This window comes from Lepidochelys olivacea (assembly GCF_965140295.1).
Source record: "Lepidochelys olivacea isolate rLepOli2 genome assembly, chromosome: 14".
Taxonomy (NCBI): Eukaryota; Metazoa; Chordata; order Testudines; family Cheloniidae; genus Lepidochelys; species Lepidochelys olivacea.
Window position 1 is genome coordinate 26,928,418 of NC_140424.1, and position 15,608 is coordinate 26,944,025.

Below are 15,608 nucleotides of genomic sequence, written 5' to 3' on the forward strand. Positions count from 1 at the left end.
TTGTGTTATGAGAAGGAGTAAATAAGACTTCCTTATTTACTTTCTTCACACCAGTCATGATTTTATAGACCTCTATCATATCCCCCCTTAGTAGTCCTTTTTCCAAGCTGAAAAGTCCCAGTCTTATTAATCTCTACTCATATGGCAGATGCTCCATGCCCTCAATCATTTTTATTGCCCTTTTCTGAACCTTTTCCAATTCCAATCTATCTTTTTATATCTAAGATGTGGCAACCACATCTGCACGCAGTATTCAAGATGTGGGCATACCATGGATTTATAAAGAGGCAATATGATATTTTATGTCTTATTATCTATCCCTTTCTTAATGATTCCCAATGTTCCGGTTGCTTTTTTGACTGCTGCTGCACATTGAGTGAATATTTTCAGAGAACTAGCCACAATGACTCCAAGATCTTTCTTGAGTGGTAGCAGCTAATTTAGACCCCATCATTTTATATGTATAGTTGGGATTATGTTTTCCAATGTGCATTACTTTGCATTTATCAACACTGAATTTCATCTGCCATTTGGTTGCCCAGTTACCCAGTTTTGAGAGATCCTTCTGTAGCTCTTCGCAGTCTGCCTAGGACTTAACTATCTTGAGTAGTATCATCGGCATATTTTGGCACCTCACTGTTTACCCCTTTTTCCAGATCATTTATGAATATGTTGAATAGTACTGGGCCCAGTACAGACCCCTGGGGGACACCACTATTTACCTCTCTCCAATCTGAAAGCTCACTATTTATTCCTGCCCTTTGTTTCCTATCTTTTAACCAGTTACTGATTGATGGAGAGGACCTTTCCTTTTATCCCATGACAGCTTCCTTTACTTAAGAGCCTTTGGTGAGGAACCTTGTTGAAGGCTTTCTGAAAATCTAAATATACTATATCCACTGGATCCCCCTTGTCCACATGCTTGTTGACCCCCTCAAGGAATTGTAGTAGATTGGTGATGCATGATTTCCCTTTACAAAAAACATGTTGACTATTCCCTAACAAATTATATTCATTTATGTGTCTGACAATTTTGTTCTTTACTATAATTTCAACCAGTTTGCCCAGTGCTGAAGGTAAGTTTACTGGCCTGTAATTGCCGGGGTCACCTCTGGAGCCTTTTTTAAAAATTGGTGTCACATTTGCTATCCTCCACTCATTTGGTACAGAAGCTGATTTAAATGGTAGGTTACAGAGTACAGTTAGTAGTCCTGCAATTTCACATTTAAGTTCCTTCAGGATACTTGGGTGAATACCATCTGGTCCTGGTGACTTACTACCATTTAGTTTATCAATTTGTTCCAAAACCTCCTCTGACACCTCAATCTGGGACAGTTCCTGAGATTTGTCACCTAAAAAGAATCCCAAACCTGAGCCAATCTCTCTCACATCCTCAACCATGAAGACTGATGCAAAGTATTCATTTAGTTTCTCTGCAATGGCCTTATTGTCCTTGAGTGCTCCTTTCGCATCTCGATCATCCAGTGGCCCCATTGGTTGTTTAGCAGGCTTCCTGCTTCTGATGTACTTAAAAAAATGGAGTACTTGTGGCACCTTAGAGACTAACAAATTTATTTTTAAAAAGTATTCCTTTTCTTTTTGCAAATATAGACTACCACGGCTGCTACTCTGAAACCTTAAAAAAAATGTTTGCTATTACTTTTTGAGTCTTTTGCTAACTGTTTTTCAAATTCTTTTTTGGCCTTCCTAATTATATTGTTACACTTCATTTGCCACAGTTTATACTATGTGATACAGCATGGCCAGAGGGCAGCAGGAGAGTGCTAGAAGGGAGCCTTATTCCATGTAGAGGGAAGAAAGTTTGCTATAAATTAATTAAAGCACCTGAAGCCTGTCACATGATAAAACCCCCCTGCTTCAATCAGACAAGTGGAGGCAGAGTGGATTGGTGTTGGAGCAGAGAGCAGTTTGGAGGGAAGCAGAAGAGAGTTTGGAGAAGTGCTGCGGTGGGCTAAGAAGACCAAGACCCAAGGTAAAGGGACACCTGGTTTGTGCAGAGGGAGGGCAGGAAGCCCCACAAGCTGAAGGGCAGGAAAGGGAAGTAGCCCAGGAGAAGGAACTGCTAGTTCTAGTGGTTTACTGCTATCCCTAGGGCCCCTGGGCTGAGACCTGGAGTAGAGGGTGGGCCTGGGTCCCTCCCTCTCCACTCTCCTCCTCTAGGACACTAGTGGGGCAGTTAATACCCCAGTTCAGGGGCAAGAAATGGTGCCCTGAACCCCCACCCAAGAAGAGAAAGCGTGAGACCCATCACAGTAGTGCCGGCAATTTGCCACAACTCCTTACCAGTAATTGCAGTTCTGGGGGGGCGGGTATTGCCTCTGTATATTCACACTTTTGTGATTAAAATACCATATGCTGCAAACAGGAAGCACCTAGCCAAAACATACTCTTTGGGAGCCACACAAGCACCTCTTAAACCACTGAATGTTAGGGCTGAGCTTATACAAAGACTGTCAGTCATATCCCTAACATTTAGAAATGTCATCCTCTGCAAACAGAGAGGGCTTTATGGATTGCAAAAGGCTGTCCGGTTACTCCACACAATGAGAAAAGTCAGAGACAACTGAAGTCCCAAGGCCGAAGCTGTTCCCTCTGGTGGGGTACAGGCCCAGTTCTTCTGGCACTGATTCCTATGGCAAATAATTCCACTGTCAGGTAGCCTCCGTTCCTGTACACATAATTCATTACTCAGCTTCAGGCACCATGCTGGACACACCCAGTTGAACTGGTCTACTGAGATGTCCAGTCATTAAGGTAGGGAAAATCATGGATTTCTGATATATCAAATAAGTTTCTGGTAAAGCAAGACTTTGTAAACACCTTTGCAGCAGTGGAGAAAGTGAAGGGTAGAACTTTGTAGTGGAAATGCCTGTCCTCTACACAAAAAATGCAGACATTTGTGACTGGATGGCCTGATTGCTATGTGGAAGTTGGCATTTTTCAGACTGAGAGCCCCAAACCAGTCTTGCATTGCTAGGCTCGGGGTGATGGCCATCAGAATTAGTATATGGATATCTGGATATGGAACTTGGATATCCTGATGTATTTGCTCAAATTCATCAGGCCCTTGTTGGATTGAATTTTTATCAGCCTTCAGTGTGAGGAAAGATCTGGAATAAAAGCCTTTTCCTCCCTACTGGAACTTCCTTGATGGCCCTCTTTCTCAGAAGAGAGCCCACTTCCTCCGTGAGTGGTGTCACAGGAGAGGGGATCCCTGAAGGATTATGGGAAGGAGGTTTGTAGGCAACACAGACTAGACCTAAATAGTGCAACCATTTTCAATAACATCAGCTTCCTTCCCCAGTCAGTGGTTATTCCACAACATGTCACCAGGAAACAGGCCAATCAGATGGTCTCCAAAGCACAGGGAATTAGAAGGGGAAGAGAGGGAAGGAAAATGAATGACTGGTGCTGTCAGGTCACTCATCAAACCTGAGGTCTACCTCTGATGACAATGGCTGACTTCCTGAGAAACTACATCTCTGATGACCACCCTTGTTGTTTTATTCCTTCTTACACTCTAGATGAGACTGAGATTGAGGCTTCTAGTAATAACAATAATCCAGGGCAGCTAAGGAACAAGGGATACTGGCACTGGTACCTGAAGGATGGAGGAAAGTTGGATCTCTCCTTTTGGGCACAGGAACGTGGCAAGAGTCATAAGGACTGAATGGATCTTTTTCCCTCAGTCTTTTCAGGACTTTTTGGTTTTGGCAGTGAATATCATATCCCCAGGGTTAAAACAGAGACCTGCTCTTTTCCCCATTTCCATTTTGTCTTTTTTAAAGCAGTTTTTAGAATGGGTGAGTTATTTTAGCATATTTATAAATGTGTGGTTTAAGAAAATTGAATTCTCTTAGCAGTACTTTTAAAGAGTGAGCATCGTTAGGGGCTGGCATTTCTACCAGTGCCCTTACCTTCCTCTGATCTACCTCTCTCTCTTCTTGTCCAGTGACTATGCCCAGGCATGTAACCTGAGGTAGCACCAACTGAGCCTTGTCTAAAGCTACTTTGAACCCCGTTTCCTGAATGAATGCAAAAACTTTTTTCATTAGTGTTTGAGTTTGTGCCTTAGTTTCCCCAAATATAAAAATGTTATTTATATATGAAAACACAAAAGGCCTTTTTTGTGAACTCAACTTGTCTACCATATCCACATGCCATGTTAGTGGTATTATTTAAAAACAAAACAAAAACCAATTTATTTTAAACCACATATTTACACAATATATTTACACAGCTGCACATAGATAACATTTGTATACATTTGGAGGCAGTTAAGTTCCAACAGAAACCCCTTATGTTTTTTTAGCAAATTTGACTAAATTGTTTATAGTCAAATTATTTAAATTAGATTTTTATTTGCCTGGTTTATTTATAGACATTCCTTTGGAAAAGGGCCCCCCCCTTTTTTTTTCCAGAATGGCTGCAAAGAAACCAAGAATTTTCTTTTTATAACTTTTTTTAACTTTAACTGCTTAATTCCCCTCAGCCTCTGCAGAGTTCACTTTTTCCTTTTTTTAAAAAAATTACTTGCTTATTTTTCAAAATGACACCGTGGTTAACTTAGATTTTACCATTTTAAGTATTGTTTCAGGGATTTGAATTTCCATGCCTGTACTTACTGCTTTCCTTACTCCTGCCACTATGCCCCTCAGGGCTCTCAACCTGTTTTCCAGTTCTTTTATTTGTTGCTTGCCTGCTTGTCTGGTCCTGGTCCTGCTTTCCTTGCTGAACTGCCCCTTTTCATGGACACAGGCTTTGTTCCACTATCAATTTAGCAAGGAGGGTGGGCTCCTTAACTAGCTCCCACTCCTCCTGTTCCCTTTCCTTAAACATTCCTTTTAAAATTGTGAAATTACCACAATATCACTCACAAAAAATACTACATTGCCCAAACTCCTATATCCTTCAGAGTGTTGTTTAACAGAGCAAGATCTGTTTAAAAGGAATAATCTCTTGAACAAAGTATAATCTTTGGATTGCTTCCTTTTAAACATTTCTTACACAGGTGCTACCACTATTTGCCCACACTCCTATATTTTTCAGAGTTGGGCCTCACATAGAAAATACCGCCTGAACATATTTCTGATTTTTTTAATTTGTTTTTACCTTTATAACTTTTTCGTGACCCCGCTCATGCAGGGATTTACAAAACACAAAAGTCTATACCCACTAAAAAGAACTTTGTCTAACAGAGCAGGAGGGGGAAATGCTAAGCCCCCTACCTTTCGGGCTAAATCCTGCTATGACCGAGGGTTTTTTTACCTATGCAATTTTTCCCCGACAGACTGGTAGGAGCGAGGACTCTAACCCTCTCCCTTGTGCTCTGGCACTTCTACGACCAGGGGTGTGCACACCTGAATGATCGATTGCTTTATACATATGGTATACCTTTTAGCAATATTTAGCAATATTTTCAACTGTTACAGGGCATGTTTCCCCATTTCTCAATTCTCCACCATCAGACAAGTGGAGGAGTTGAAGCAGAGTGGATTGGTGTTGGAGCAGAGAGCAGTTTGGAGGGAAGCAGAAGAGAGTTTGGAGAAGTGCTGCGGTGGGCTAAGAAGACCAAGACCCAAGGTAAAGGGACACCTGGTTTGTGCAGAGGGAGGGCAGGAAGCGCCACAAGCTGAAGGGCAGGAAAGGGAAGTAGCCCAGGAGAAGGAACCGCTAGTTCTAGTGGTTTACTGCTATCCCTAGGGCCCCTGGGCTGAGATCTGGAGTAGAGGGTGGGCCTGGGTCCCTCCCTCTCCACTCTCCTCCTCTAGGACACTAGTGGGGCAGTTAATACCCCAGTTCAGGGGCAAGAAATGGTGCCCTGAACCCCCACCCAAGAAGAGAAAGCGTGAGACCCATCACAGTAGTGCCGGCAATTTGCCACAACTCCTTACCAGTAATTGCAGTTCTGGGGGGGTGGGTATTGCCTCTGTATATTCACACAAAAATGTTATGCTTATAAGAAGCACACAGGATCTTTTTCAGGGGGAAAGGCAATACGCCGTGTTTATTGAAGATACAACAATTAGCATATGCATTTAATTGCACACACACACACACACACGCTGTCCCGCCAGTTGATGTTATAGTTACAACACCAACTAAATCATCCCAGACAAGGCTTTGTCAAGCTGGGCCTTAAAAACCTCTAAGGATGAAGATTCCACCACCTCCCTAGGTAACCCATTCCAGTGCTTCACCACCCTCCTAGTGAAATAGTCTTTCCTAATAACCAACCTAGACCTCCTGCACTGCAACTTGAGACCATTGCTTCTTGTTCCATCATCTGCCACCACTGAGAACAGCCTAACTCCATCCTCTTTGGAACCCCCCTTCAGGTAGTTGAGGGCTGCTATCAAATCCCCCCTCACTCTTGTCTTCTGCAAACTAAATACACCCAGTTCTCTCCTCGTAAGACATGTGCCCCAGCCCCCTAATCATTTTTGTTGCTTGCCACTGTACTCCACATCCCTTCTGTAGTGGGGAGGACCAAAACTGGACACAATACTCCAGGTGTGGCTTCACCAATGCCGAATAGAGGGGAATAATCAGTTCCCTCGATCTGCTGGCAAAGCTCCTACTAATACAGCCCAATATGCCACTGGCCTTCTTGGCGACAAGGGCACACTGCTGGCTCATATCCAGCTTCTCATCCACTGTAATCCACAGGTCGTTTTCTGCAGAACTGCAGTTTAGCCAGTCAGTCCCCAGTCTGTAGCAGTGTATGGGATTCTTCCTTCCTAAGTGCAAAACTCTGCACTTGTCCTTGCCAAATCTCATCAGATTTCTTTTGGCCCAATCCTCCAATTTGTCTAGGTCACTCTGGACCCTATCCCTACCCTCCATCGTTATCTACCTCTCCTCCCAGCTTAGTGTCATCTGTGAACTTGCTGAGGGTGCAATTAATCCCATCATACAGATCATTAATAAAGATGTTGAATAAAACCAGCCCGAGAACCGACCCCTTGCTGTGTATCTTGCTGTATTATTTCCTGATTGTTCTAAATTTACATATAAACTTTAAACGTGGCTTTAACTGGAGTTCGTATATATTTTTTCTTTATTTTTATAACAATTAGAGTGCTCCTGTCAACTAATCCCTAAGTTGTTGGCAAAAAAACCTAGACTTTTCAGGTGCCTAAGTAGTCCCTGGAATCATGGTTAAAGTTTTCTCCCATCCCCCAAAATCTGAAATGGTACCCCAGTGAGCCAGGAGTGGCCAGAGGGCTGCAGGAGGGCCCTGGGCTCTGGCAAGATACAGCTCCCATGTGACCGTGCAAAGCCACAGGCCAGGCACCACAAGCCACAACAGCAGTGCAGAAGTAAGGGGACCATACACCATGCCACCCTTCTGCACTGCTGGGGGCGGTGGTGTTGCCTTCAGAGCTAGGCGCCTGGCTGGCTGCCCTGCCAGTGCTTAATTTGTGCCAAGGCTGAGCTCTTCAATCTCTTTCAATATGAAGTAAACACTGGGGGAGGCAGCAGGCCCAGAGGTGATGGGGGTGGGAGGGGGAAGCACAGGGAACCCATTGGGGCCAGGAGTGATGGGGGGGGCACCAAAATACATGTTCACCCAGGGTGCCATTTTTGCTAACGCCAGCCCTGCCATCCGAGATGGCTTTGAAGATAAAGTGGGCAGCTCCCAGATCTGATACTCTCCTCATAGAGTATCTCCCCTCTACTACAAGAAGGGTTCCCTCTTAGGATCCCTCTGAGGGAAGAAAATCTTACTATTCAGCCCAGGCAGGGCAAGGCTGACCAAAGTACAGGCAACTCCCATGGCCACTGCGTAGTACCCAGGACACAAACTCTGGGAGTGCTGGTTCTGGCACTGACCCCATGATTCCCTCTTTTTGTTTTTGGTAGGCTCAGGATCTGAGGCCTGTGATTGGCCCATTTTCTTTCCCCTGCCTTTGAGGAACAAGGAGAGTGGGGCTGAAATATCCCCGCAGCGAATCTGCCGCACTGTGTTAGAACAGCCAGTACCAATATCTGAGGGTAGAGAATCTCTCTGGAGTACTGGCATTACGGGGGGTCCTGCGTCTCCAGTGCCTCTGGTAGTGAAGGCAATGTTGACACTGCAGAGGTGGTACTGAAAGTTCCTGGTTGTCCTGAAACCCCAGATGACCCCAACAATGGCCCCCACATTGGTTGCACTCTTGTGTCAGCAGATCCAAGTGCTGACTTTCACTGTTCCAAACCTGAAACTCTCCTAGGATCACTTGCAGCTATGCTGATTCTTCCAACTGGAACTACAGGCTTCATGCAGAAGAGAGCTTAGCAGCCACAGCTGGTCTCTTGAGTTCCCACATGGAATTGCGGCCACTGTCACCCAGTTCTGAGGCTCACACATTGAGGCCTTTCCTTCAGTAAGAAGGCCTGTAGCCCTACTTGCTGGTGCTCATGGATCTGTGAGCTGAAAGCTCAAAAAACTGAGCAAAGATCTGGGAATTGATCCTTCTCTGGACACATCATGCATCTGGTATGGGCATCATTTGACCTTCTGAGGTGCCCTCCAACCCTGATATTCTATGATCATATCCTGGAAAATAGAGGGCACACAGTACACCTCTGGAACCCTGACTTCTTAAAGTCAAGATTGGCCATATCCCATCAAGCTAGACCAGCTTGACTCCAGCATGCAGAGCAATATGCCAAATCCTACCTCAACTCTAAAGGTGCAGAAAAACTAAAAACTACTAAAAACAATTGGGGATGTCAAGCAATTAAAACATTAATTAACAATGATTAAAATAATTAATCGCGATTAATCATGTGATTAATTGCACTGTTAAACAATAATAGAATACCATTTATTTAAATATTTTTGATGTTTTCTACATTTTCAAATACACTGATTTCAATTACAACACAGAATACAAAATGTACAGTGCTCACTGTGTATATATATTTTTATTACAAATATTTGTACTGTAAAAAAACAAAATAAATTGTATTTTTCCATTCCTCCATTACAAGTACTGTAGTGCAATCTCTTTATCATGAAAGTTGAATTTACAAATGTAGAATTATGTTTGTTTTATTTTTGAATGCAGTTTTTTTAAAAATGTAAAATTTTTGAGCATAGAAGTCCACTCAGTCCTACTTCTTGTTCAGCCAATCGCTCAGACAAACAAGTTAGTTTACATTTGCAGGAAATAATGCTGCCCACTTCTTGTTTATAATGTCGCCTGAAAGTGCGAACAGGTGTTCGCATGGCATGGTCGTAGCCAGTGTTGCAAGATATTTACATGCCAGATGTGATAAAGATTTCATATGTCACTTCATGCTTCAACCACCATTCCAGAGGACATGTGTCCATGCTGATGATGGGTTCTGCTTGATAACAATCCAAAACAGTGCAGACCAATGCATGTTCATTTTCATCATCTGAGTCAGATGCCACCAGAATAAGACTTCTGGAAGCATGCTCCACACCTTGTCGCTGTCAGATTTTGGAAGGCACGTCTGATTCAGAAACCTTGGGTCAAGTGCTGTAGCAATCTTTAGAAATCTCACACTGGTACCTTCTTTGCATTTTGTCAAATCCACAGTGAAAGTGTTCTTAAATGAACAACATGTGCTGGGTTATCATCCAAGACTGATATAACATGAAATATATGGCAGAATGCCAGTAAAACAGAGCAGGATGCATACAATTTTCCCCCAAGAGTTCAGTCACAAATTTAACCCATTTTTTTTTAAATGAATACCATCTGGAATGGTGGCCGAAGCATGAAGGGACATGCAAATGTTTAGCATATCTGGCACGTAAATACCTTGCAATGCTGGCTACAAAAGTGCCACAATAAAGAGATTGCACTACAGTACTTGTATGAGGTGAATTGAAAAATAGTATTTATTATTTTTTACAGTGCAAATATTTGTAATCATAAATAATGTAAAGTAAGCAGTGTGCACTTTGTATTTTGTGTTGTAATTGAAGTCAATATATTTAAAAATGTAGAAAACATCCAAAAATATTTTTAAAATTTCAATTGGGATTAATTCTATTGTTTAACGTGTAATTAAAACTGTGATTAATTGTGATTAATTTTTTTGAGTTAATCGCGTGAGTTAACTGTCATTAATCAGCCCTAAAAACAATTAAACTAGAAATATAAGTAACTATTTTAAAGACAAGCTAATGTCTGGCTGAAATCAGACCCTGGGCCCAGGTAGAAAGTTTCCTCCAACTGCCGCTAACCACTGACACAAAGGAACTTCTGAGAGCCCCACCTCTTTTACAAAATGCCCGTGGACACTGAACATCTGCTACTGGAAGGCAGCACTTGAGCAGCCTTGAGCCCAAAGGACACAAATGTGCTAGATGCTTTCCAGGTTCATGGCTCTGTGGACACTTTATTCCAGGAATGAGAACATTCATAGTCCACCTCGAAGATGAACACTGGAAGGAGGGGAGTCTTGTAGGTGATAAAAATTTTACTTCAGCACCTGCAGATTTGCCCTTGTCAGTGTTAAACTGGAGGAATTCCTCCTCTAAGTCTCTGAAATTGTGCTTGGTGAATAGTGCAATAGGGGAAATAAACTCAGTAACTTTTTGACCTGTTCTGCACTCCACATCCAAGTATCACATTCAAAACTGGGAAATGGTTGACTAAAGTATGATCCTCAGAATAGGTACTTAGTCTTCCTGCTGGCTGGTGAAATAAAGGAGTTTGCCAGCAGAGGGAGGCAGGAAGGTAGGGTTTTCCCTTTTAATCCTTAATTGCAGGTACTCACAAGGTAGAACCCACAATGGGAGGAAAATAGCGTGTTGCCAACACCACTACTCACTCTTCCTCTGCCTGCACCTGTGAGGACTTCTTCCAGACAGGCACCCTGGCCCTGGAAGCTTTCATCCAGGCAAGTCTTGATTTGCTAGGAATGCTGCCTTCAAAACATCATTTTAAATAAATGTTTTTGTTTGAAAAATGTTGACAAGTTCTACATTTTTTTTAAAAAAGGAAACTGTCAGCCAAAAAGCTTTGTATATCTGGAGGTAAGGCAAATCCAGAAAGAAATAATAGGTCATATGCCAAAATAGACAAAAACTAAACAAAACTAGAAAATGACTTAAATATTGATAGAAAGAAGAAGATTTTATAAGCAATTATACAGAAAAGCACACTGCCCAGAATGGAGACCACAATCTATGATAATTCTTTCAAAAAGTTTTTAAAAATACTCACTTTAAAGGAAAAATCCAAGAACTTATGTTTTACACTGTCATAACATTTAATATTATGTAAGAATTATTTCTGGGAATCTCAAAATAGCCTAATGGAGTTAGGTTACTAACTTGTAACTGATTTTAATGAGTTCCTAAGTTACTTACAAATTTTGAAAATTTTACTCATACTCCACAAATTCATGAACAGAAGGATAACATGCTGAAACCCATCACCCAGCAGAGTTCAGGTACAAACCTTGCAACTCGTATATCTCAGTAATCTTATCCACAAACGTTACTTAAACTATAATCATGATGCTGATAACATACAAATAAATGTACCTTTCCAACTAGAACCAGTGTCCCTCCGACCAAACAAACCATCTCCTGGGGTGCCCACTTGCTATCTGAAACTCAACATGGCCAAAATGGAACTGCAGATCTTTGCCCTCAAACCCACTCCTTTCCCTACTTTCTCTATCATGATGGACAATGCCACCATCCTTCCTTTCACTTAAGCCCATAATTTTGGCCCTCTCTTTTACTCTTTTGACCCAATCAACCAACCATGTCTAAATCTTGATGCCCTTCCCATAAAACATCTCCTGGATCCAGTCTTCCTTCTATGCCCACATGGACAAAACTCTTGATCTTCTCTCACCTTGACTACTGCAAGCTCCATCTCCCTGTCCTTGATGTTGTGAAGTTGAGAAACGATCACAGCCAGACTTTCAATAGGGACAAAGGAGCACCCATCGCCAGCCAGGTGGGCATTGAGGGCCTATCAAGAAAGAATCCACTATCCCAGAGGTGCCTCAAAGAAGGCACATATGCAATGGAGACTATTTATTTGATCAATGGGGACTGCCTGACCCCCATGTCACAGCAAGAATCTTTCTAGCAGCTGGAAGAAGCTATAAAAAGAGAAATGATAACATCATCTCTTGGCTTCTCCCCTCCCCCGCCATCTCAACACCTAGAAGAACATCTGGAAGGAAAAGACTTTGAATGAGGGACTTTGGTCCCAGGCTGGAAAGGGGTCTCATCAGTAGCGTAGCTAGGGAAGGAGCGGGGCAGTGGCCGCTTTCCCATTGAGCAGAAGTGGTGCCTTTTAAATTTTTTGGCTCCCTGTTAATTTTTACTCACCCGGCGGTGGGTCAGGTGGCGCTCTGGGTCTTCAGCAGCACTTCAGCGTCAGGTCCTTCACTCACTCCAGCTCTTCAGAGGCATTTCGGTGGCGCAGGGAGGTGTCCTTCAGTGACGCTGAAGACCCGGGGCGAGTGAAGGACCCGACGCCAAAGTGCCACTGAAGACCTGGGGCGCCGCCGGGTGAGTACAAGCAGGTGGTGCCTTTTTTAATCTCTGCTCCCCCTGTTTTCTCCATCTGGAGAAAGAAATGTTTAAAAGGAAGCAATCCAAAGATTATACTTTGTTCAAGAGATTATTCCTTTTAAACAGATCTTGCTCTGTTAAACAACACTCTGAAGGATATAGGAGTTTGGGCAATGTAGTATTTTTTGTGAGTGATATTGTGGTAATTTCACAATTTTAAAAGGAATGTTTAAGGAAAGGGAACAGGAGGAGTGGGAGCTAGTTAAGGAGCCCACCCTCCTTGCTAAATTGATAGTGGAACAAAGCCTGTGTCCATGTAAAGGGGCAGTTCACCTTTGCTGTGGTGCATACAGGAAAGTACAACTGGATAATGGTTAGGCAAGTGAGAAGCTGCGATCACTGCTCCTGACTGGCTAAGAACATCCCATTGTACATGTTAGTGTCTCTGTTACCCCCACCCATGGACAGTCATTTGCCATCTGTTTGGACAGCTCCCAGCGCAATAGCACTATAACCATGGGTGGCTCTTATTGCTGCTGCAATATAAGATAAATCGTAGCAATAATAATACTCCAGACAAAGTTGTCCATGTACCATAAATACTCTGCTATTGTGTATAGAAGCCTCATAAACACTTGAAGTGATATGATAGAAATTGAAGGAAAAGAGCAAAGGCTAGTATGGCAAGTGCCTTCTTTCACTTTAATATTACAGCTGCTATTGTCTACAATATAATTAAAAGCCTGATGAGGGGAAGACTGGAGTTTGGCAATAATATGTTCACTATACAAGCACATTGATTTTTTTAAAAAACAGAGATGATGTTAGCCACAGCCTGTAAATTTCTTATTCTCTCAGAAAAATTACTGCATTTAAAGGTAACAAATCTTTAAAAGCAGAGAAAGGATAATGAAAGCCCTTATTTGTATGAATAATCAATAGCTTAAAAACTGGCTTTGGGGAAATAAATAAGGATTGAAGAAATGAAGATTATAGGATGGTGTCACTACAAGGACAGAGTTAAGGTTGTTTTGGTGAAGCATTTGCTTATGAAAGTGATAGATTGTGACATGTGTAGAAATGGTCTGGGTGAAGATTGTGCTTTCTATAAACTGTTGAATCATTGCTGTCTCTGACATTCTTGCAGATTTGCTCATTTTAAAATGCTTGGTTTGTAGTCGTTATGCATAAACTTAACCATTGCAAAATGTGGTGTTTTTGTCTTTTACCATGAAAGCTCTGGTTGTGATTATATAGTTAAGGTTTAGTTCAGTATTGCCATTAAAACAGACATGCAGCCATTTTGAAATGTATGAAGTACATGTCATATTCTTCCCAAAATTATAGCACTTATTCTTTGAGTCCAGAATAAAGTTTCTGAGAATTTACAAGTCAGTCCATGAATTAGTTTTTGAGTTAAAATTAATTTTAAAAATGGATCTTTTAATAAATGTAACACCTCCTTTCAGAGCATTTTTCTCCTGAATGATTTTAATAAGGGGATAATGCAGACCCTTCAAACTTCCCATATAATTAAAACTCATTGACATCTCATGATTTGACTACTTTTGAAGAATTTTCTTGAGGGCTAGTGATCATATATGACATTCTTTAAAATGGAACCTTTTCAAAATGGCTGCCCTCTCCCATTGTTTTCAATAGGACTCAAACCAAATGCTGTTTTCAGGGAAGATAGTGTCCCCATCCTTCAAGATGGTCTGCACCTTTCACTGTTCCCAAAGGAATAAAGTCAAACTACCCTAAGAGATGATATTGGTGTCCTATGCTGTCAAAGGTCTCCAGGAAAAGTAGCATGTCTGTGCATACTAACTTATAAACAATCAGAAAACCCATTAAAACAAACAAATCAATCTTATATGATTATCTTTATATAGTAACTTACCCTGTGTTTTCTAGTTTTGATCTGGCTATTCCCCAGGGGGCCACAAACAGAACTGGAATAACTGTTGGAAAGAAAAACAGCAAATTAGAACCAGGTTTTCAAAATGTTTAATGCAAAATACAGTCATGTTACAGCTGTGCCTGATGATCCTACATATAATGATTTTCATTCTTTTCAGGATCATTGTGACCCTTAGAAATTCCCAGTGCCAACTGACAAAGAGTTCATTACTCTGTGTCAGCAATGCCTATTATATCTGAGAAGCTTACTATACCTAACACATTCTTTTAATAATATTTATCCATACAAAGTGTCTTGTAAGGTATCAAATGAATGATGGTGACACACTAGTCATTAACATCATTGTGAAATATATGTAACGACACTATATAAGTAGTTATGTATACCTACTGAAAATATGTTTTAAAATCTGAAACAAGGCAGAGTTGACAAACAAGAATTCTGACAGATAAAGCGTGTCTTTGATGTAAATTAAGGATTAAAAATCAGTACAAAGTAAATCTTCATCAGCATACAGAATGAGTGGGAGATGCAAAATCAACAGGGAACAATACACAAAAGAATAAACAACTGGGGTTCACTTCAAAGGGCTATAGCTGGGGGACAAGTAAGACATTTTGTGATCCATTCATGGAAGAAACTCATTGAAAGGTATGGGATGTTCATGAAAGCTTGGATCCTAGTTTTGACTGAAAACCAGCAGCTCTGTCAGACTAAATCTTTGGGAGAAAATCTACTTTATTAAATAGGAAAGGTAACCATTAAGAAGTGTAGACCAAGAATCGTGTTTTATGTTTTGTTTATATGTGTAAACATTTCAGTTTCAATTTATAATCCTTATTCACTATCTCTTAAAACTTAACCTTTGATAATAAATTTATGACTGTTTCACTAGAAATATATATCAGTGCAGTATTGTTATAGAGGACCTGATTGTGAGTTGTACCAGTTGAGCTGTGTGCACACTGTCTCATCAGGCACAGCTTACCTGGTAATTTTTGTGAGTATCCAGTGACAAAGGCTGGAAACTGCAGGGAGTGCTCTGAGGACTAGGGAGTTGGTGTGGGTCTGTCACAAGCTTGCACAGAGAGGGAGAGGTCTGCAGAGACCTGGAAGTCAGTGCTCGAGTGTGGCCAGAAGCCGTTAGTTTCAGGGAGC

General features: G+C 41.6%; 1 protein-coding gene across 1 annotated transcript in view; it reads right to left on the reverse strand.

Moving 5' to 3' along the window:
* GLP2R (glucagon like peptide 2 receptor) overlaps positions 1–15,608 on the reverse strand; it is a 122,190-nt gene that overhangs the window by 55,752 nt on the left and 50,830 nt on the right. The window contains exon 8 of the mRNA XM_084647601.1: positions 14,430–14,490. Within this exon, the coding sequence (XP_084503727.1) occupies positions 14,430–14,490 (61 nt within the window). The remainder of the gene's footprint in view (positions 1–14,429; positions 14,491–15,608) is intronic.